Genomic DNA, 22,638 nt, shown 5'->3' on the forward strand with positions numbered 1-22,638 from the left:
TGATGGATGGAGTCATCCGTCAGTGTATGAGCCTGCCCCCAGAGTGTCTGTGAGTATCTATGAGTCAGCTTTGTTGTGTATACAGCTAGAAGCTTTGAAAGAGCCCTGCGGTCCCTGGAGGAACTCATCACAGTGTTAAAATGTGAGTGTGTCTGCTAGCATCTGTAGGAGCCCCACTTCCCTGACATGCTCTCAGCCAAGTTCCAGGCAAGGCAGCAGGAATGTGGATAGGAAAATCCAGGCTCCCTATAGGGTCCCAGTTACATGGGAGCTTTCCAGATTAATCTGGTCCCCTGGAAAATCCTGGTTCCAGGATCCAGGGAAGTCTCCATAGCTGGTCTGTAATAAAATCATAGGTATAATTAAAGTTGGTGTAATCCAGAGGAATTGGAAAGCTTGGGGTTGACGGGAGGCTAACATTCCCACAGCCAGAAAAGAATGTGCTCGAGGAGTTGACACGCAGCCCCTGTGCCAGGTCATGAAAATCAGCATAAGTGCACTTACACAGATGATAAAAACCCAACAAGGAAGTTTGGCAGTAAAACTTAATGGCCTATCAAATCACAATCAGGACACTAAAACTCAGTGGGCTGGAGTCCTGCTTCTGCTCTGTAACCTCCTCCTCTGGCTCTCACGCAGCCCCCATGGCCAGGACATCCTGAAGGCCAGGCCCAAAAGGCTGGGACTGGGGTCAAGGCAGGCACTGCCCAGGACCCACAGAGCTCCAGAACAGGTGGGTGCCAACAAGGGAGATGTTCGTCTGGCCAGACCTTTCTCTTCTTTGGGGCCTGGTCATTCTCCTTGTCATAACTCTCTTTACAGAGGTTTATTGCCTAGCCTTCGTATCTTGTTCAGGAAGCAGAGGGAACTGGTGCTGTAAGCAAGGGGACGAGTACTCTAGGGTATGAAGGAGAAGCTGTAGAACAAAATCCATAGATGTTGGAGATTTCCAGAGATGTTTTACAGACCTTGTAAGGAGCAGAAGTGAATAAATGGTGGGCAGGGGGTGGGTGTGTACCCAGTAACTGGCTTGGCTGCCAGTTATACTAAATAGTCAAACTAGCAACTATTCGGATACAAGAATGACTCTTGCCCCAAAAGAATTTAGTCCAGTTAAACCTTGTGCGCACAGGTGTAAACCTGAACAGTATAGGCATGAAGTTAACTCATCCAAAATGTGTGTTGACTGCCATCCTCAGTACCAGGGATATGGTGGTGAGCTAGACACACAGCCAAGTCTGTACAGAGCTTGCATTCCAGTTGGAATGGACAGGTTCAAGTAAGAAGATGACTCCAGTTGTTGTTTTTTTAAAGTTTATTTATTTATTTTGAGAGAGAGCACAAGCTGGGGAGACACAGAGAGAGGGAGAGAGAGAATCCCAAGCAGGCTTCACTCTGTCAGCACAAAGCATGAAGCGGGGCTTGAACTCACAAACTACAAGATTGTGACCCAAGCCGAAATCAAGATTCAGATGCTTAACTGACTGAGCCACCATAGGCACCTCCTGATTACTCCAGTTGTTTTGAGTACAGTTAAGGAAATAAATAGGATATTGGAAGAGAACATGATGGTGTGAGGCTCCTCTGGATTAGATGGTCAGGGAATTTCTCCATGGAAGTGACATTTGAGCTAACACCTGAATGATGTGAAAGTGGTCAGCTGTGCACAGACATGGGGAAAAGACATGTTCCAGGTAAGAGTAACATGAAGACCCGTGAAGTAGAAGTGAGCTTGGTCTGACAGAACAGAAAGAAGGCCTCAGATTGCAGAGCAGAGGACAGGAGGGAGGTGACAGGAGCTGAGGTCGGTGGGTGGGAGAGTCAGATGGCGTGCAGTTTATGGCGATGGTAGAGTTTGGATTTTGATGTACCTGTAATGGACAGCCATTGCAAAGTTATAACCAAGAGAGTTTGATCTGATTTATGTCTTGAAAAGATGTCCTGGCTGCTCCTAAATATCAGAAGACAGCAATATAACAGTCACAAGGCAGTATGAAATTAAATGCCATGGAAATATATGAATAAGTACTTTGTGAGTAGAAGAGAAATGGTTGGTTTGGTGGGGATGGAATGAACCAAAGACTCAGGGTAGGGGCCGGAGCCTGGTAGGCACTGTGTGGAGATGCCTGGTCCATCAGGGCAAGGGCTGTGATGATGAGGAGTGGGTGCTGATGGACAGAAGAATTTGGGGGGAATTTTGTGTCATGTGGACACAGTGATGGGAACTCCAGCCAGAAGATCCACCTCAATCCCATGTCAGGGCCCATCTCTGGCTCTAATGAGCTTGTCCCGTCTGTCTCATTGGGCTGGCAAAGCCCAGTACAGTGAGCAAGTACTTTTATTATTTTAAGGAGAGTCCTGGGAGACCGGGCCGGAAGTCCAGGAGAGAGGCATGAGTGCAAACTAAAGAGGCTGGACATTTCCTGGCATATCTTCCACTTGTCCCTCCCATGTCTGTGATAGACCCTTCCTCCCAGTGAGCCAATTCTCAGGCTCAGAGTCCATCTCTGGCCCACCACGGATAGAAGCTAGCAGGTGATATGGAAGTCTATTTGCTACCCCAGTAGGACAGTGGCATCAAAGGGCCAGAACTTGATAAAGGTATGAAGGTGAATTCTCTTATCTTCAGGGGTCCTGTCACATTGACTGGGACATTTTGGAAAGAAATAGTGGTTTTCTGTCAGTGGCAATGGCTGGCTTTTCTTTGTCTTCCCTCCCCTAGTCCCCAGTCCATCGCACTGCCCACCTTGACCATGGGCCCTGCTGGCACTGGCCTGACGATACCATTCATATCTTGTTTATGGGAGAGGGTAGTCAGGGGCGAGTCTCCCTGCCACTCCTGCCTTTTTTAGAGGCCAGTTGGAGCCTTGAGCCCAGGTCTCCACTGGACTGAGTGGGTGACCCCGGTCACTCACTTCCTCTTCTCCAGGGCAGGCTGAATTCTTGGGTGACAGATCAGCATTAGGAGTTCCTCTGAGCTTCCTTTTCCTGACTTCTCTTCATGCAAGGTGAGCCTCCACCGCCACAGTCAGGAAGGGCCAGTCTGGGAACGGGAGAATGGGTGATCCCTTGGGGCAGGCTGCCAGGAGCTCTCAGCCTGGAGGCAGGCCGAAGGAGTGGGGGTCCACTTTAAGAATTCTAGAACCCCTTCATCCTGACCATAAGCTCCAGAGAATGACTTACTCCTTTGCTCTTAGTGAGAACCAGGAAAAAAAAAGTTCATTTTAGCATATTCCACGTCAAGTCAGTAGACTCTTCCGTAGAATATTCCATTACTCCTGACACATGGATTGGTGTGAATGGACACTTGAGCCTGGACACCTGTAGGGACAGCTCTGTGCTCTTTTGCCCCACCTCCCATGGGAAAGAATGCCTTGGAGTTGGGCCTTGTGTGCCTTGGCTTTTAACTGGGGTCTGTGAGCCAGATAGGGGATCGGATCCCTATGAAGTTATACGTAAATTTGGACTTCATACGCATCCGTCTGGGAGAAGGGAAGGAGAAGCTTTTATTAAATTCTTAAGAGTGTCAGTGACCCAAGAAGGCCCAGAGTCCCACCCTGAGCTGAGGAAGATGCTCTCTCTTGCTGTTGTGGGTAGCTGCTCGCCGCAGGCAGAGGCCTGTGTGGTGTCCGGAGCTGGATCGTGTGTTTTCCATCTGGGGGACAGTTCAGTGAAGTAGAAATAGCACTGCATGCTATATATGCTTCAGGCACATTCTGTTAAATGGGTTTTTATAGTCCTTCCTGAGAACCGTCCTAGAATCTGTGTATGAAATTGTTTCTTTGGGGAAAACGTGTTTTCAGTTCTAGATAAACTTAACCAAAACAAAACAAAACAATCCTATGTAACCTGATTGCTTAGAAAGTGACTAATGGCTTGTGATAGCACTAAATGTTCATTTCTGGCAAATGATGTTCTTATGTTTCAGTGTCATGGTGATCTATGGTTCATGGCATCCTGAGTGGGCTGTAGTCAGACCATGAACCCACAGGTTTCCCTTATCCTTGGGCCCATTTGAGAAGGACCAAAATGCTGGTGCCACTGAGAATTGTAGTTGCTCCCTGGACTGAATTCCATCAGGGACAGTTCTATCCACTGAGTCATCTCATGGCTCCCCAGAGTGCTCTGTCCAAAGAGGGGCTTGACGGCTCTGGCCTGGATGCTGCATGGTCACTTAAAGTTTCTACTATCAGTGTGTGGGTGGGGGAGGGGGGGATGCAGCATAGCCACTGTGGAACCCCTTGTCCCTGGGAGGAACGGGTAAGCGTGGACTGAGGAAGCTGAGAACAGGCAGGGGTGGAGGGGACATGTTTGTGTTCTGGTACCCCCTGGGGCTGAGCTCTGCAGGAGTGACCTTGGAGAAGACAGGAACTTTTGCCCCAGCCAGGTGCTCAGATGGAAGCAGAAAAGCCCTTCCCATGGCTTGGTGGCTTCTGGAGGCTGTGGGAGGTCTCCTCTGCTAATACTGGTATGTCTGTCTGCCTCCCTTTCTCCCAAGTTAGCTACAGAATTGCAGTGCTGTTGGCTTCCACACAGCCGTACCCCCACGAGAAGGCCTTCTGCTTAGCCTGCTTCACGCGTGGCCCCCACACAGCCAGGTTCACCTTTCAGCTGTCCCGAGCCTGAGCCAGTCTGGACCTCCTTGCTTCACAGCCCCTGCAGTGTTAGAAGCCAGAAAGTACTCTCTACTAAAGTGAAAGCCATGTACAAATGTCCTGACATCACCTATCAAAGTGTTTGTTTACTTTTTAATGTATCAAATTTTATTATTCATGATGTTACTGCATGTGTGTGGTTGGAGGAGAGGGCAGAGCAATCTTTATATGAAGAAATAGGCATTTGGAAATGACAGGCCTGATCCCTGTGCCTGTCATATCATACATCCTCCCCTGTGGGGACAATTGGAATGTATTCTTGCTTCTGTGAATGCTTATTCCCGGTTCAAGCCTCGGGCTCCCTTTGCCCCTGGGGAAGGGGATGGCAGTGGTAGTGGTGCTGGGAAGCACACACTGCCTGTGACTGTGGCCTCCAGCCACACTGCTTGGGTTCGCACCCTGGCTCTGTGACCTGTGGCTGTGTAAGTAGCCTTGGCCAGTCCCCTACCTTCTTGGTGCCTTAGTTTTCTCATCTATAAAATGGAGATAATCAGGTTATACCTTGCAGGGCTGTTGTGAGGATATAAAGCTCTTATAGCAGTGCCTGGCACACAGGACCTATATATGTATATATCCAGTATAGGACCTATAGATACATATAGCCAGTCTTTTTCATGTAGTGACTTCATTTTTTTGCCTCTTGCACACCTTCCCCTCTCTACCAAGTGGATTAGGGAAAAGATTTCTTGCCTCTGAGCTGGTGCTGCTTCTTTTCTCTCAGGTCCCCCTGGTGTCTGTGAATAGGGCCCAGCTGTTGCACAGAGGCAGGGGCATCACTGGAGCCTCCATGCCATGGGGATGTTTTCTCTTGATTTCTTCCCACAGGGTGTGGTCACTGTAAGAAAATGAAGCCAGAGTTTGAGAATGCAGCAGAAGTCCTCCATGGAGAAGCAGACGTAAGCTTCCTTTTCTTAACCTCCCCACCACCATTTTCTTCTGAAGAATCAGTGACCTGAATCATCACAGTGACTTTCCCGCGCAGGCTCCGCAGCCACTTCCCTGATCCCTGAGGTCTGCGGGACTTCACTGTCCCTGAGTACACATGTTGTAGACAGTGGGGCCTGTAGCAGGGATGGAGCGGTGCAGAGAGACGACGGGGTCGTGTTCCCACACTGTCCATGCGGCCTCCGCCAGGTCATGGCTCTGGGGTGAAGCCTCAAAGTTCTCTCTCTTTGCTCTGGGACCCTGGCTATTGGGAATGGCCACAGTCTACACAGCCTAATTGGCAGGGAAGATTTAAAAGTCCATTTCAGCCCACAAATGGGAAATAATGCACTTTCTAGTGTGCAGTCATTCCCTGGAATATATGAGCCCAGGGAGCCAGCCACTCCCAGTGAAACACTGGCAGGCCCTGGGCGGGTGGGGGGCTGGCATCTGGGCTCCTCTTCTTCCAGCACGGTGTCTGAGGCTGTCATGCATGGTTGGCCTCTCCCCCATCCCAGAGCTCTGGTGTCCTTGCAGCTGTCGATGCCACTGTCAACAAGGCCCTGGCAGAAAGATTCCACATCTCCGAGTTTCCTACATTGAAGTATTTTAAGAACGGAGAGAAATATGCAGTGCCTGCGCTCAGAACAAAGAAGAACTTTATTGAGTGGATGCGAAAGTAAGTGTGGTGGTCTCAGTAGCACAACCTGACTCCTGGCTGGTGGCCACTGGAACAGGCCTGGAGGAGACAGAGTAAACCTTAGAGGCTGCTAACCCTGGCTCAGGGCCACAAGAGCCAAGGCGGACTGGATTTCTCCAATTCTAAAGCCACCTCTGGGGTGCTGGCCACATGTTCTCACGCAGCACGTCACTGGTAGCCTTCCTGGATGCAGTTTCACCAGCACCAGTGCAGCGGGTGGCATGTCTGTCTTCTTAGACCACCCCCTCTCCCTGTGACCTAGCCCCAGGCTTCCTCATGGCATTTTATTCCATTTGCTTTGATGGCTGGAGGACACACACAGCTCTTCACACTCCGAGCTGAACTCGTTCAGGACCAGGTCTGCTGGTGGTTGACCAGGCCTCCGGTAATGTGTCCACGAGGCAGCCTGTGGTGGTCTGGGGCTGACAATACAGATTGTGAAGAGCTCCCTCAGTGTATGTATTAGTTTGCTGATTTATCACAACAGGTAACACAGACTTGGGAGCTTAACAGCAGAAGTTTATTTTCTCGCAGTTCCACAGACCAGAAGTCCAAGATGAGACGTCAGCAGAGCTGGTTTCTTCCGAGGCCTCTCTCCTTGACTGTCTTCTTCCTCTCCACGTCTTCACACAGTCTTCCCTCTGTGTCTGTGTCCTAATCTCCTCTTCTTGGAAGGGCACCAGTAAGATTAGGGTAGGGCTCATCTCAGTGAATTCATTTTAACTTAACTGTCTCTCTAAAGACCCTGTCTCCAAGTACAGTCACATTCTGAGGTGCTTGGAGGCTGGGACTTCAACATATAAATGGGGGCTGGGGGGTGGGTATGGTCACAACTCAGCCCATAACAGCCTGCAAGTCCAGAGAACCTGAGTAGCCTCATAATTACTAGCCCAAGGACCTCCTCCTCACCCAAGGTCTTTGGAACCTGCAGTTCTTAGCATTTCCCTGTCCTATGAGGAAGAAGAACCATTACACAGGTACCCTGGGAAATGGAGGAAGTCCCAGGCCTTGCTTGAGAGGCAGAAATTGTTAGGACGTAGTTAAGGAGACTTTCTCCTATCTACACCCTTCCCCCAAGATGCGCGCGCGCGCACACACACACACACACACCCCTTGAATATTTGGGAATATTTCCTCATTTCAGCACTGGGTAGGCAGGGGAGATAAAGTAAAAGAAGACATATTCCAGCCTTTGCTGAGGTCCCTGGTACAAAGCATAGTGTATTCTCATATGAAAACCAAGACTTTAGAGTCAAATGTGACATGAGAACCAAGCAAAATAGCAGCATCTAGATTGAGTTACTTTGTTAGGACATTTGTGCTCAAACTTAGGAGTATATATGTGTCACATTGTATTGAGGTGCTTGTTTGAAGTACAGATCCTGGGGCTGCTGTCCCTGAAGCTTTGATTCAGGAAGTGGGAATGGAACCCACAGCCATAGTGTTTTGAGAAATACCCACTTACAGAATGGGAACGAAGGTTCCACTAGGTTCAGGAGAGACCCCTGGGAAGAGGTGGGTGCACTAGCGAGGTCCTAGTCTCAGCTTCTCCCACTTTGTCCTGCTCATCACTGGGGGCAGGTTCTCAGAATAGCCTGGCCTCCCTCTTAGGGATCAGAGGCGAGTGGTGGCTCACTTCCAGAAGGGACAAGGTACTCCCTCTTCTGGGTTTTCTGGCGTCAGAAGCAGGTTGCCATTCACACCTGCCTCTCCAGCCTCCCTCTGGTGCCAGAGCTGGTACCCTGGGAGGATTGAACAGGGTGGGGTTCAGGCAGTTTCTTGGTGCTTGCACTTGTGGTGGGAGAGTTGAGGGAATCAGGAGAGGCCTGGCTGCAGGTAGTGAGCACAGAGGAGCTGTGTCTGTTCTTTGCAGTCTCTCTGCTGCTGAGCACCTGAAAAGCACTGAGGGTAAAACATGGACTTTGAAGTCTAAGAGACCTGTGCTTAGATTGTGACCCTGGGCCATTTACTTGACCTCACTAAGCCTGTTCCCATCTGTAAAATGGAGACAACACTTTCCCAAAGACTCATCTAGAGAATTAAATTAGACTATTGTGCTTAGCACGGTGTGTGGTGTGGCAATACTCAGAGAAAGGAAGCTGTTTTTATTATTGATGCCAGCTGTTATTTGGATCTATAACTGACAGTATTGCCACATAAGTGGCAATACCTTCCCAGGCTTTACCAATTGCTTTTGTATCTGTTGCCCATTTCATCCTCAGATCCTATGAGGTCAAGAGTTTTTATTCCTATTTCTTTGATGAAGGAACTTAGGTTCAGAGAGGTTGGCGGCCTTGCCCAGAGACAAATAGTAGTTCCTTTAGGAACTCGGAAAGAATTCTCAGGCAGAGCATGAACAGCAGATAGCTCTGAGATGGAGGACCGAGGCCTGTCACGCAGGAGCAGGGTGAGGAATTTGGGTGAGGCCGATGGTGTTTCCAGGCTTGTACACAAGTGTGCTGTGAGTGACTGAGACAGGCCCACCAGCAGGCCAGCCCGGGGAGGCAGGATTCAGGGATAAGGTAGAGCAGGGAGGTCAGGTGTCGGCCATGAGCCAGGGTTAGGGCAGGGGACCTAGAGAAAGAAAAGGGAGGAAGACAGGGTGGCTGGGAGGGGCCAGTCTTGGTCACAGGAACAGCAGTGCCATTGACCAAAATGGAGAGGTAGCTGAGGAACGCTGGTTTGGGAGGTGTGGAGGAGGGGGAAGAGTGATCTGTTCTGTTTTGTTAGGATTGGGGTGACCTCCAAGTGGGGCCTTCCAGCAGAAGTATCTGAAAAACACCTGGAATTAGGGAGCCTTGTTGAGAGGTCTGGGCTCAGGTCCTCCTCAGGCACAGGAATTATGGAAGCCATGTGGATGAATGGGATCTTTTGAGAATTGCAGGGCCTCAGATAGAACCTGAAGAGGAGGGAGACCCTGTGAACACTCGATAGAGGGGACTTTTGAAAGAGGAATGGTCCTGGGCTGGCTCAGGGCTGCACTCAGCTGGGTTTGGGGCTGGGGCCAGGGCTGAGGCCAGGGGTGGAAACCAGTGGTGCATGGGTGAAGGAGAGAGTGCAGGGGATGATGTGGCAGCACTGGGTGCAGACCACTCCCCAGAGACCCTTCTCAGAGAAGGAGCAGAGCAGTGTGGTTGTAGAGAGGGGGACAAGGCAACAAAGGCTTTTAAAAGACCCCGAGATCTGTCTTTTTTGTTTCTGGGTTTTTTTTTTTTTTCAAGTTTTTATTTAAATTCTAGTTGGTTAACATACAGTATAATATTGGCTTTAGGAGTAGAACTTAGTGATTCATCACTTATATATAACACCCAGTGCTCATCACGAAAAAATACGGAACGTTTCATGAATTTGTGTGTCATCCTTGCACAGGGGCCATGCTGAGATCTGTCCTTTTGTGAGGCACAATGGAGGGAACTAGTGGACAGAAAAAGACTGAAAAATTAGAAACACACAATGAATGCCTAGTATTTCTTAGAGCACATGGGCTCTTAGCAACTGTTAGTTGCTGGCCTGACTAGGTGCCCTAGGTACACTGTCTCTGCTCTTCATAGGGATCCCAGGAAATAGGTATTATCGTACTCACTTAACAGAAAAGAAAATGAAGCTCAGAGGGGTTTGGTAATTTACCTAAGTTCACACAGGTGATAAGCAATCTGGATCCAGACCCATCTCACTCCTTGGTCCATGCTCTCTCCACCAGTGCAAAGCATAATGGAGGGTCCTTCAGGATCCAAGAAGAGGCAGTAGGAAGAGGGAGGGAGAGAGAGGGAGGGGAACCCAGGTGAAGGAGTTTCTGTACCCGTGGCAAGATGATGGCTGACACCTGGAGAGACTGCTCTGCCCTAAAAGGAGCTCAGGTCTTCCACACCATCACAAAATGGCTTTTTAATAAGCTCCTCAGAGGAAATCAGAATATCTTTGTTGATGGTACAGATTTATTCACATTGGAACACAGGTTTTAAATTAAATTTTAGAAAGGATGCAAAGTGATTTCTTCTTGGGTGCTCCTCTGAGCAGGTGGGGGTGGAAGTGTATGCCCTTACACAGGCCTTCCTTTATGACCGTCTCCCCTCCCTGCCATTCCTGCAGCCCTGAGGCCCCTCCACCCCCAGAGCCCACGTGGGAAGAGCAGCAGACCAGCGTGTTGCATCTGGTAGGGGACAACTTCCGGGAGACCCTGAAGAAGAAGAAGCACACCCTGGTCATGTTCTATGCCCCTTGTAAGTAGCTGGGGGGTGCTCGCCAAGGTGCAAGGTGGAGGGGTAGGCCAGACTGAACCAAGAAGATCCCTCTACCAGGGAACAGTGCAGCCACAGGCGGACCCTGGGCTCATCCCTGCTGTGTCAGGGCTCCTCAGTTTCATCCCAGGCTGAGGTCCTTCCAAATCCAAGGCCTCTTCCTGTTAGCTCTGTCAGGGTCTCTCTCCCTGTTTCTGGGGAGCCTTGCTCACATCAGTCGTAAAGCCCTCTGCTTCTGTTTGTGGCAGGGCCTGCCATAAAATTATTCAGTCTCCCCATGTCCCTGGAATCTTCTAGGCTGCTTGCCTCCCACCTGCCAATTCCACCTACCCCTTGGCTCCTTCTGTCCCACCGAGCACTGACTTCACCTTCAAACCCTGGAATTTAGCCGACCTCTTTTGGCCTCTGCTTTCCTGGTCTTCCTGAGTACCCCAGCCCAGTCCTCCTCCCTGACCTCCTCCACGTGGCTTTGATGCCATTGGGTTTGAATCTGTGGGAAAAGCACACCACATTTTTCTGAGCTAGCTTCCCCCTCTATCCCCCTTTTAATCAAAGTTTAAGTTGAGGAAGTGACACGTGTGATTGTGACCTTTGGATTTTGTGTTGTTCCATCTTGAAGTTAATTGATATTTAAAAGGGAAGGCTCTTGAATTTCCCACTGTTCTGTTGCCCTTGTCTCTCTCCCCCCGGTTACAGCTCAGCTTAATGGAGTGGGGATAATAAAGCTTCGCTCTACAGAGAAGCCAGGCAACTCAATCTAGTCATAAACCTGCTTGCTTGTAGCCAGCCCTCCTGTTGCCTCCCCTCCTGCCCCACTTTTCAAGTGTCAGTAATCCGTAAAGTCACTCCTCCCTCTCACTTTCTGAGAGGGCTTGCCTCCTGCCCACCTTTCCCAGCCTCAGACCCCTGCCCTCAGGCAGCAAAGTGTCCCTCTGTTTTTGCCTTTTCTTCTCCAGGTCAGAGCAGGACTTGGGCTCTCTCCATTCCTTGCAGAGCCTCTCACTGTCTTTGTCTGTCCTCATCTGTCCTTAGCATATGCCTAGAAGGCTGAGTGGGTTTTAAGAAGTTGTCTTCCTTCTGGGCAGAATGCCAGGCACAGGACTAAGACCCAGAAGATGTGTGACCTACCCAAGGCTTCGGAGCACTGAAGCGACAGAGCCCTCCCTGCAGCCTGGGCTAGTGCTCTTTCTGCTATAGACATAATTCAGAGAGTATGAGCTTTCTCAGCAGCAGTGAAACCCTGGCCACAGAAGCAGAGGTCCTTGACCAACCCCTGGGTGGACTTTAGAAAGTCCAGACTACATACTTTCCCCTGGGATTGCTCCCCTCTTTCCCCCAGACCTCTGGAGTCAGAACTCCTACCCCACTGGGGTGCTAACGACCTCCCTCACAGAACCACTGTGTGCTGGGTGGTATCTGGGGCCCAGGATACAAGAGAAGGAGGCATGGTCCCTGCCACAGCTCAAGGGCTTCACAGTCTATGTACTCTGGCAAGAAACAACTCGAAACAGCCCGTTCAGGGCTGCTCCGCTGGACGACTCGGCTTCCATCAAAGGGCCTGGCACCTAGAGTTTCCCTTCTCTACTGCATGTTCCTGTGCCTGAACCCTGTTCCAGAGATGCTCATCAGGGAGGTGGATCTATCCAAAGGCAAATCTTTAAAAATTTTTCAGTTATGAAAATAATATATACTTATTTATATATAGTATATGACACATCCTTATGCTTATTTACGTATAAAGAACCTAATAACTAAGAAAGATCACACACCTGATAAAGGTAAGTATAAAGTAGAAGCAAAAGCCAATCCCCATATCCTTCCCCAATCTCTACTCCTTCTCACCTCCCCCCATGTCCCCCACCTCCCATCTACCTCCCACCTCCTGTCTCCCACCCACTTCCCACCTCCCTGACATGTCCCATACTTCCCAGCTCCCCCCATGTCCTCAAGCTCCTGCCCCCTCCCACCTCCCACTTCTTCCCTGTGTTCCCCACCTCCCACCTCCTCCTCCCACCTCCTCCTCCCACCTCCTCCTCCCACCTCCTCCTCCCACCTCCTCCTCCCACCTCCTCCTCCCACCTCCTCCTCCCACCTCCTCCTCCCACCTCCTCCTCCCACCTCCTCCTCCCACCTCCTCCTCCCACCTCCTCCTCCCACCTCCTCCTCCCACCTCCTCCCGGTTTATACAGAGATCTTCCTCTGGCTATTTCATTGTTTTCTCCTGTTCCAAGCCCCCTCTTTGCTCTCAGTGGTCTGGTCATGGTGACTGCCCTTCTTAGGCCAGCATGCTGAGTCTTTAGCATTGGAATTTTCTGTCCTGTCCTTGGTCTTTCTTTCTGTCTCCCCACTCTGGGAAGTTTCTTTCCTTGCTACACATAGGTGGTGCCTTTTTAAAGAGCCCAGATTAAAAGATCATGCCTCGGGGCGCCTGGGTGGCTCAGTCGGTTAAGCGCCTGACTTGGGCTCAGGTCATGATCTCACGGTCCGTGAGTTCGAGCCCCGCATCGGGCTCTGTGCTGACAGCTCAGAGCCTGGAGCCCGTTTCAGATTCTATGTCTCCCTCTCTTTCTGCCCCTTCCTGTTCATGCTCTGTCTCTCTCTGTCTCAAAAATAAATAAACGTTAAAAAAAAAAAAATTAAAAAAAAAAAAAAAGATCATGCCTCTTCTGGTCTACCTGACACCTCTTGGGAACATCTTCATGCCCTTCCTAAAACAGTCTCCCCTCCAGTTATTCATCTGCCATGCTCTTTCTTTTGTATAATGATAAAATTAGATGCGCCAGAAGGTGATTAATCTGAGATCTAGATACTTTAAATTGATGGTAATAGGAATTTGCACTAGGCTGACAATTACCTTTATACATTCAGTAAGCAAAGAGCTTAGAAAGGAAAAATTAATAGTGATACCAGGTTTGGGGGAGAGGATAACTTCTTTCCAGCCAGCCTAATGCTATTAGTGGGCATCCGTGTGCCGCTCACAGGGGACCGCTAGGTGCTGCGAAGATGCTGCTCTGGTGAGCCTTGTCGACCAGCACATTGTGCCCTCTAGATGTTTTGGAATCTATAACCATCATTCCTCTATAGTGTGAAATTTTCATGAATTTGAGCTATTCTTCCCTCCATTGGGTCAGATTAGTAAAGAGTTCTTGTAATTGCCATTGAGGCCGTTAAAAAATCATGTTAGTATCTGCCACAAGTTAGGCACTCTGTGGCATTCAGTTCTGATAGAACTCACATCCAGCCCAGCTCTCTTCTGTACACCTGCAGTGGATGTTGGGAAAATCCTTTTCCTGCCCCTCCCCATCATTGTCCACACTGTTCTGGGGCCAGCTGGCAGCTCCACCAGCCAGGACATATGGGTGATCCTGCCCATCTCAGGAACTGGCTCCAACGCTAAATTCACATTAAAATTGTAGCTCAGCTTTAATTTGGTTTCACAAAACTCTTTGAAATGCCAGTCGTTATTATCTTATTTTAAAAAGAGAGAAAGCAGATGGGCAAAGCCATTTCTGTTCCTCGCCTTGGCCGGCCCGACTTTTCACCAACTCTCCCCATAGGACATTTGGCCTTTCCCACCTGTGCTTTGATCAGAATTAATTACCAGAGTCAAGGAAATCTTCCCTCAAAGCAGTTCCGTTCTCATGGCAGTTGTGTTCAGTGTCTGGGGAATGGTAGAAAGAGGTGGGCTTGGGTTTGGATCTGCTCATGCTGAGGGAAGGGCCAAGAAAGGGGGTCTGTCACCCCAGCTGACACTAGCACTGTTGTCACACCCTGGGCCTCCGGAGTTATGGGTCCTCATCCATTGTGATAGGCCTCTCTCCATAGTCGGGAACCCAGGCCCTGATAACCCAGTGGCTTATTCTCCTCTTAACCTGACCTTGGGTCTCCTCTCCCTGGATCCAGGGCTCAGGTTGATTGTAGAGCAGAGGATAGAAGGATAGCGTGAGGCCCTGGGGCCTGGTCTGGCTGCTTGGTCTGGGGTGGGGATTTGCTGGGAATGTAGACGTTAGCAGCAAAACATGAGCAGTGGGGGCTCAGACAGTTGCTCCTGCCACCACCTTTCTCCGTCCCGTTTTCTCAGTCGTGACATGGACAGATTTATCATTGTCCATAAGGCAAGAGCCGGGGGCTTTGTAACAGACTCAGAGAGTCCTGAGCACACATTCTCCTTTTCCAGGCCCAAAGCTCCCTCTGTGCCATAGCTCCCAGGCAGCCCTCCTTGGAAGGAGCTTGCAGAGCAAGACTGCAGTGACCATCTCCTCCACCCTCAGCCTCTTAGACTCAGTGTATGGCAGGAGGATGTGGGGTGGGAGGTCCCGGGCAGGAGTGGACCTGACATTTGCACACAGACTCCTACAAAGCCCTCATGCTGACAGCAGAAACACAGGGCAGTGTTTGAGGGGCAGAGTTGACACAGGACCCTGACAGTGTGGTGTGCAAGGGGTAGGAGTCAGACGAACCCCCCCCCCCCCATGGTCTGTTGGGTGGAGGGAAGCTCCTGGAAAGGTTTCTCTATCAGTTCCAGGAGGAGCACCTGGCTCTGCAGCCTCCCCTGCACGTGCAACATTCTGTCCTCCTTTCCTGCAGGGTGCCCACACTGTAAGAAGGTCATCCCGCACTTTACGGCCACCGCCAACGTCTTTAAAGATGACCGAAAGGTAAGAGACCCCTCTTTGTCTCTTGCCCTGCCTCTGACTTTGCTCTGCCGCCATTTCCTACACCTTCCTCCCTTCCCGTTCAGGTCCCCTTCCTGAATAGACTCTGCTGAGATCAGAGAATTCCTGGGAACCAGGACATTCTTTTCATAAAGGCAGCATAGAGCAGGCTGAATGTTTGCTGTAAAGTCAGCTAAAAGGGATACACTGAACCGTTACAGCCCTTCATTGGAAGAGGGGGGTGGTAAAGGGGTCATCTGTTTATATTTTCTTAGTGCTTCAATCTTTTTACAGTAGGATTTGTAGTCATGCATCACTTATATAATTGAAACTACAAATAAAAAAATTCAACAAAAGTCAACTGGAGGCAGCCAAGGTGGAGGAGAGCAAGGCTGTGTGCAGAGCCTCATCCTGCCTAAGGGAAAGGCTACTGTAGCTGCCAACCGATGAAGCATAAAATTAACAAGCTAGAGCTGCGGGATTGGATTAGAGGGGAGGAGAGGGGACCCCCCCCCAGGCACGTCCCCCAGGCAGCTCCAGCAGTGAGGGCAGTGTGGGTCCCTCCCAGGTGAGAGCAAAGTGTGACTTTGGGGCCAAAGGGTGTGTGGCAGGAGAAGACTCTGGAACTCAGGCTGGTGCAGCTTTTGGCTGCTGCTAAACTGTGTGACTCGGAGAAGTCACATCAGCTCTTCAGGCCTTGAATTCTCCTCTCTCTAAGATCGGGGTGCTTCTCTAGACGATCATGAAGACTCTTCCCAGCCTGGGACTCTCTTCACCCAAGAGGCCCCAGAAGCGTGCTCACACACACCCAGACTCAAAGTCACACGCATCTCTGCTGTGGTGCCTTACATTTTTTTGAGTGAGTTCCTCAGGTGCAGCCAGGGCAGGCTGGATTTCCTGGGGTTGGCCCTGTGATGACATGTGAGAGCTATACAGGGCCAGCAGGTCAGAGACAGCCAGGCTGGGGCACGTGTGTGGGGAGGGGGCAGACTCAGGACTCAGACCCCAGGACCCTTCCCTGGACTCACGATGTCCTGTCATCACCCACAAGGTCTGGCTGTGCCCCTGTGGCTCACTTCTCCTTTTCTCCTTTGCCTGCCACTTGGCCTGCATTGAGAGGGGCGTGGCAAGAAGGGGCTTCCCGTCTTCATCTCTGTCCCCACCTGCCCCCTTCTGCCACCCAGGGCCAGTGCATACACAGGAGCTCCTCCTGGGGGCCTGGGGAGGTCCATCCCTGCAGGACTCCCTTACAATCTGGGTGTTGGTTGGTTGGTGTGGGGATGCCTTTACTCCCTGGAGCCAGCCCAGGACTGTCAGTCACTCCACACTGACTCCCTTTACCCCTCACCCGAAGAACTCTGGGTAGACAAGAGAGTGGCTGAAGTGTGGGGTCTCCCTGCCCCCCGACCTCCGGCTGCTCGGGTCTCCATGGCTCCAGGATCTGTGAAGGGATCACATCAGTCCAAGCAGGGCCAGGCTGGCTATGCCCATAGTGAGTAGCCGAGGGCCAGCCCTCCTCTTCCTCATTCCCATCTGCTGATGCACAGGGACGCCATTTCCATGGAGACCCCCTCCTTCTCTGAGACACTGATATGCCCTTGCTTAATTGTCTTAACTTGAGCCAGTAATGTCACTGGCCTTTTCTGGGGGTCATTTCCTCTGTGTCATTCCTTCTGTTCTCTCCTTCCAGCTTCCCTTATTCTAAGCCAGAGATTACCCTCGCTCATTTCCAGGAACATGTTTACTCTCTCTGTCCCTCTCTGCCAGGCAGTTGGCAGGCCTGGGGTTCCTGGAGGTGGCTCTCAGTAACCCCAGGGAAGTGTTCGCTCTCGGCCTGGGGGACTAAAGTTACTGGTGCCACGATTGCTGGGTGCATCCTAGAACTATCACATCAGAGGTCTAGAGACAGTTCCAGGAATTTATAATTTTTAAGAGCTCTTGTACTGGCTACTGGCTGGTATTTGGGGAGTGGTGGCCCATCCAGCCCTCTCCTGCTCATGAGGGATCAAGGCCCAGAGAGGACCATGTCTCTTGCCCAGGGACACCTGGCTGGTCACTGACAGCCAGAACAGAGTTTCTTGACTCCTAGTTCTTCCGGACACCCATGCTGCCACCTCTTAGCTGGAATTGTATTTTTTTCTACCCAGAAGCCAGTCTCTGTTCCTTCCCCAATCAATATGCAGTTGGTTGTTCACTTCCATTTTCATAGCCAAAGTCAATATTAGCTCCTGCAGAGATTTATTTTACTGAATCAATAAATCCGCATGAGGCAGCTCATAGTTTAGCTGGGGAGCCTCCACCCCTCCCAGGAGCTTACTGGGGAGCTTTAGCAGTTGATACACTGGGTGGAGAAAAGGCTGCATACTGCTAATGTTGGAACAGATGACTGTAGGGAGGGGGCCGTGGAAGACAAGGACCTGAGGTGGAAGGCTGGTGGATTGCAGGCAGGGGTCAGGCGACCACTGGGCTGGCAAGGTGTGGGGCTGGGGGTGGGGCTGGCCTTGAAGGCAGCTGTTGGGGAGGTGTGAAGGTCATCCTAGGACAGGTGCCCGTAGGCAGCAGGAGCTGATGGAACCCTGGCCCTGGTGTGTTTAGTCCCTTGTGTTTACAGGGCTCTCTGTCCTTCAGAAAGGAAGGCTCCCTGAGGGCAGGGACTTCATTTGCCCTTGAATTCCCTCCAGTCTTGATGCCGGAAGCCTGTGTAAATGTTGACTGAATGAAGAAGCAATAATATATTTGATATTTTCTGAAAACTCTTCCACTGATACTTGAGAGCATTATGTCATGTTGTCCTCATCATAGCATAACCAAGTAAATATTATTAATCTCCCATTTTACAGAAGAGGAGATTGGATCTTACAGAGGTTAAAAAACTCTGTCAAACTTGTCCAGCTGGAAAGGGGCATCTCAGAACCAGATAAACAGGCATTGTCAGATGTTTCCCCAAAGCAAACTCAGGTTCTGGCCCTTGTGTGTAGGGGGTTTATTTGGGAGATGGTGTTAGGCTACAGCCTCAAGGATGGAGGAACGGGGAGCAGGCGGGGAAGGAGCCAGAGCAGGGGGGTTGATGAGCAGATTAGTGCATGGGTGATTAGGTTCAGTCCCTGGAGACCTCACGGGGGACCACGTTCTCAAGCCCCGTCCATCACTGGCCTTACGCAGTGGTTCCCTGCAGCCAAGCGTTATGGGTGCCAGTTAGCAAGTATTTGGCCAAGGGGCCACAGCAGGATACCAAGTACCGTGGAGCAGATCTCAAAGTGATAGTGTACATTCAGTGCTGTAGTTCAGTCAGTGCAAATCTGGAGTGGGTGTAAGGGGTGCAGGCATTTAGACAGGAGAAATGGGGATAGATGAGAAGCGGAATATTTGCTGTCTTTTTTCCAGAGTCTAAGCCCCTTCCTTTAATTTTTTTTTTTAATGTCTGTTTATTTTTGACAGAGAGAGAGGAGGGACAGAGCATGAGAGGGGGAGGGGCAGAGAGAGAGAGGGAGACACAGAATCTGAAGCAGGCTCCAGGCTCTGAGCTGTCAGCACAGAGCCCGATGCGGGGCTCGAACTCACAGCTGTGAGATCATGACCTGAGCCGAAGTCGACCCTTAACAGACTGAGCCACCCAGGCTCCCCCTAAGCCACTTCCTTTAGAAGGAGCCGCACTTCACTCCTCTCTTCCTGTAGAAATGGAGGGTAGAGGAGCCTTTGCAGCCAGAAGTAGCACTCTATGTACGTGGCTGGCAGCTAGTTGAGGGGATTCAAAATAAGTACACATTTTTAATTTAGTCAATTTATAAAACCATACACTATATTTCCCACAGCTCCAGGGCATGTATACAAATTAAATTCATAATTTAAAGCAGATGCGGGGAGAGCAGCAGCCTGGAGCAACACTCATCAAACACTCTGTCAGCGTAGCAGAGGGGCATCGGCCGCTCACTGAGGGCCGGACGCAGAGGGCTGCCCGGTGTGTGAGGGCTCCCCTGGGCCGGGCCCCAAGAAGTGGAATGCCGAGGACAGTCAGAGGAGCACCTGCCTCGTGTTTCTAAATAATTCAGGAAGTGTTTTACAGGGTGAGCTGAGGTTCTCAGGAGACTGCAGGGGCCCACCTGCTAGCCCGGCGAGTCAGGCTCCGTGTAGACTTCAGCAAACGGCTGGGGGAACCCACCTGAAGGAGACCGCTGCCCTCTGCTCCAGCCACGTGTTGCCTGTGGGAATGCAGGGCAAATGCCATCAAATCTGGCTTTTAAAGAGAAGCTGGAGAGCCAAACTTTTATATAAAATCTTCTGGCTCTTTTTCTAGGTTGGCAGCTAATTCAGGTTTATTTTTTTTTAATTCTGTGTGGGCCAAATAGAACAGGACTGAAAGCCAGATATGGATTGTGCGCAGCAAGTTTGCAAACTCTGCTCTGAGAAGTCTTATTATACAGACGTTATGTAGCTGAAGTGGGAGGGAAGCGTGAAGGCGGGGGAGGGGCAAGTGTGGCACACTGGTCACCAGAGAGGGAGCAGGCCACACTTCACTCTGTCAATCCCGCTGCCTGCAGAGCAGTGGCCCTGCTCACTCGGGCACAAGGTCAGTGACCAGTAAATGTGACTGTTGGTGGCCTGCAGGGCTCTTCTGCCTGGAAAGGGGGCCCCCATCCCAATGTGAATAACCCGTAGCCATAGAACCATGTGAATTGTGGCTATTGAATGATTTTAACTTTCTTTCAAGTACAGTAAGAGTTCAGTCTGAATGCCTTAATGGGCTCTGGTTCTCCGAGGCAGCACACTTATTTTTCTCCCTGGTCCCGGCATGGGCTGGTTTCTGGGTGGGTGCTCTCTGCTCAGGCCTTCGTGCACCTGCTGCCTCCTCCTGACTCAGGTCTCCGATCAAATGCTATCTCCTCGGAAAGGCCTTCTTGGCCAGAAAGCAGCCCCTCCGGCTATCATTTTCTTGAATCACCCTCTTTTAATTTCTTGAGAGCATTCCCTGGGCTCTAAAATGATCTCCCTTGTTATGTGTCTGTTAACTGCTTTCCTGCAGTAAGGATGGCAGTCACTTGATGACTAGATTTTTTCAAGGTCATCACTGTACCCCTGGCATCTAGGACAGGCTTGGCACATGGCAGCACTTGGGTAAGATGCTGCCTTTCCTCAGAATCTGCCCTCCCTTCTTCTGTAATGCTTGTGTATGGTGTATTCCCATTAAGCGACCCTCTCCCCCCTTCTCTGCGTTGTGACCCTCAACAGAAAAAAGGTTCTCCCGTGCCTGCTTGATACCCTCTTATTTTGAAAGAGCAATAATTAGGAAAAACTACCCAGCATGTGGAATTTGTTAGAAGGGCAGGAAGAGGCCAGTGGCCAATTTGGGAACCTCCTTCTGACCAAAAACCCTGTTTGCTGTAGTCCTGCTGAACTAACTCTTCCAGTTCCTGGAATGTGCTCCCCTGGCCGAAACTTCTTTCTCCTCCTCCTTCAGGACGCCGCTCAGATGGCAAACTAGGGCAGAGCACCTTTGTGCCAGTTCCCTTGGCACCCTGGACCACCTCCGTCACATCACACCCCCTATCATGCCTCGGAGTTGTCCCTTTATCTGACTCCCCTGACCGGACGCTGAGCTCCTACTGGAGACAGGGCTTGTGTCTGGAGCCGGTAGGCGCGACTATAACAGCAGCTAACATTACTGACCACTAACCATGTGTCAGGTCCTGTGGCCGATTCACCTCCCCTGAATTCTCTTACTCAGTCTTCATAATTTCCTGATAACCTATGTGTTGTTATTACCCCCATTTTACAGATGAGGAAATTGAGGCTAGAGGCTAGGTAATTTTCCTTAAGTCTGAATATGCAACCAAGCCAAGATTTGCACTTGGGAAACTTCACTTCAAAGCTTTTGTTCTTAACCTTGGTACTATCCTCCCTCCGCAAACAGATGTTCAGGAAGTGTTAGTTGATAAATGAATGAGTCCTACCATGCCTCATAGAAATGAGCCTCACAAAACCTGTGGTGTTTACAGATGCTTTCAAGTCATCATTTCCTTTATGGCCATTATACTCTTGATTTTAAAGGGTAGTCTGAGGGTGCTGCAAGCTGAGTCCCCTAACCTTACCCAGCTGCCTTGAGAATTGGAAACAGGCATCACCAGTCTCAGTGGAGCTCTGGGCTGAGGCTGTTTGGTTCAGCTCATCCCTGCTATTGAGGAGAAAAAAAGAAAGCACATGACGTAGGCCCGAAGTGCTGTCTGTGTGCAGAGGGTCCAGGCCCCAGGTCTCACGTGGGAGGCCTCCTGTGCTGACCCACCCTTTCTTTTGGCCTGTAGATTGCCTGTGCTGCTGTTGACTGCGTCAGAGACAAAAACCAGGACCTGTGTCAGCAAGAGGCCATCAAGGCCTATCCCACATTCCACTACTACCACTACGGGAAATTTGCAGAAAAGTATGACAGCGATCGCACGGTGAGCTGGGGAGAGGCATCTGCCCTGGGCAGGGAAACAGCCACCGAGGGGGGCAGCAAAGGGAGGCTTCCAGGGCAGGGCAGAGGTCAGCGCTAGCACCTGCTGGGAAGCAAGGGCTGTGAGCCTGGCTGGAAGAGTGCCCCAAGAGGTTGTCCCAGAGTCCAGCTCCCGGAGCAGGGACAGGTTCCGGGGTGTCGGAAAGGGCTCCCCAGTAGCCAAGCAGACCGTCCCCGCATTGCCAGCTGCTTCCACTGGCCTCTCCTCTGTCCAGAGAAGTGAGCACGTGGGGCATCAGGGAAGGGGGAGAGAGGGTGCACATCCGCATCAGGGGTTAAAGTTTCCTTTTTCTCTTTCTCTTCCCATTCCCTATAGGAATTGGGGTTTACCAATTTTATTCGAACGCTCCGGGAAGGAGACCACGAGAGACTAGGGAAGAAGAAGGAAGAGTTGTAATTTCTGCCTCAGAGGAAGCTTTTCCATTACACTGTGAATAATACCTGTTTTGTTGTTCTTTCTGAATTTCCACGTGTTCTGAAGACAAAATTTTTTATAGCCGCTTATGGCCATTTTGTACAATTTTGAAATAAAATTAAACCAATTGTTTGGTGGTGTGGGTTGTTTCCACGGAGCCTGTAGTAACAGGTGGGTACTCGTGAAGTCCTCTTCTGGGAGGCGGGGCAGAGACTCTTGAGGGCGGGGACAGGGCACGAGGAGGGTGGCGCAGGGCACTGCCTCTATCAGCCATTGGAGAACAGAACAGGGAGATCAGACCACAGAATATCCTGTTGGAAATGACTGCTTCGGACAGGAAACGCATTAAGATAATCAGGGAAAACGGGATGCTGAAGCTGATGGTAACCAAGTACTAGCCTCTTCTGGATCATTGTGGTTTCAGTGTGTGTGCGTTTCCCTGGAACTCATTGACATGTTTCCCTTTCTTCAGCTATTTCTGTCTTCTCTGTTCCTCTCTGCAGTCCCTCCCTGCTCCCCCTTTACAGAAAAGCTCAGTCTCCGGGGACGAGCACAGTGGTGAAG

At 50.6% G+C, this 22,638-nt stretch overlaps 1 protein-coding gene and 1 pseudogene across 2 annotated transcripts in view; one reads left to right on the plus strand and one right to left on the minus strand.

Annotated features, from left to right (window-relative positions):
- The window catches only part of PDIA5 (protein disulfide isomerase family A member 5), a 93,501-nt gene extending 71,297 nt beyond the window's left edge, over positions 1–22,204 (plus strand). For both annotated transcript variants that reach the window (XM_042955602.1, XM_042955603.1), the window contains exons 12-17: positions 5,481–5,551; positions 6,098–6,258; positions 10,369–10,499; positions 15,105–15,175; positions 21,469–21,603; positions 21,976–22,204. In XM_042955602.1, the coding sequence (XP_042811536.1) occupies positions 5,481–5,551; positions 6,098–6,258; positions 10,369–10,499; positions 15,105–15,175; positions 21,469–21,603; positions 21,976–22,056 (650 nt within the window). In that variant the 3' untranslated portion in view covers positions 22,057–22,204. The remainder of the gene's footprint in view (positions 1–5,480; positions 5,552–6,097; positions 6,259–10,368; positions 10,500–15,104; positions 15,176–21,468; positions 21,604–21,975) is intronic.
- On the minus strand, positions 9,604–9,665 carry LOC122199019 (annotated as a pseudogene).
- Positions 22,205–22,638: the final 434 nt, after the last annotated feature.

This window comes from Panthera leo, chromosome C2, assembly GCF_018350215.1.
Source record: "Panthera leo isolate Ple1 chromosome C2, P.leo_Ple1_pat1.1, whole genome shotgun sequence".
Classification (NCBI taxonomy): Eukaryota; Metazoa; Chordata; class Mammalia; order Carnivora; family Felidae; genus Panthera; species Panthera leo.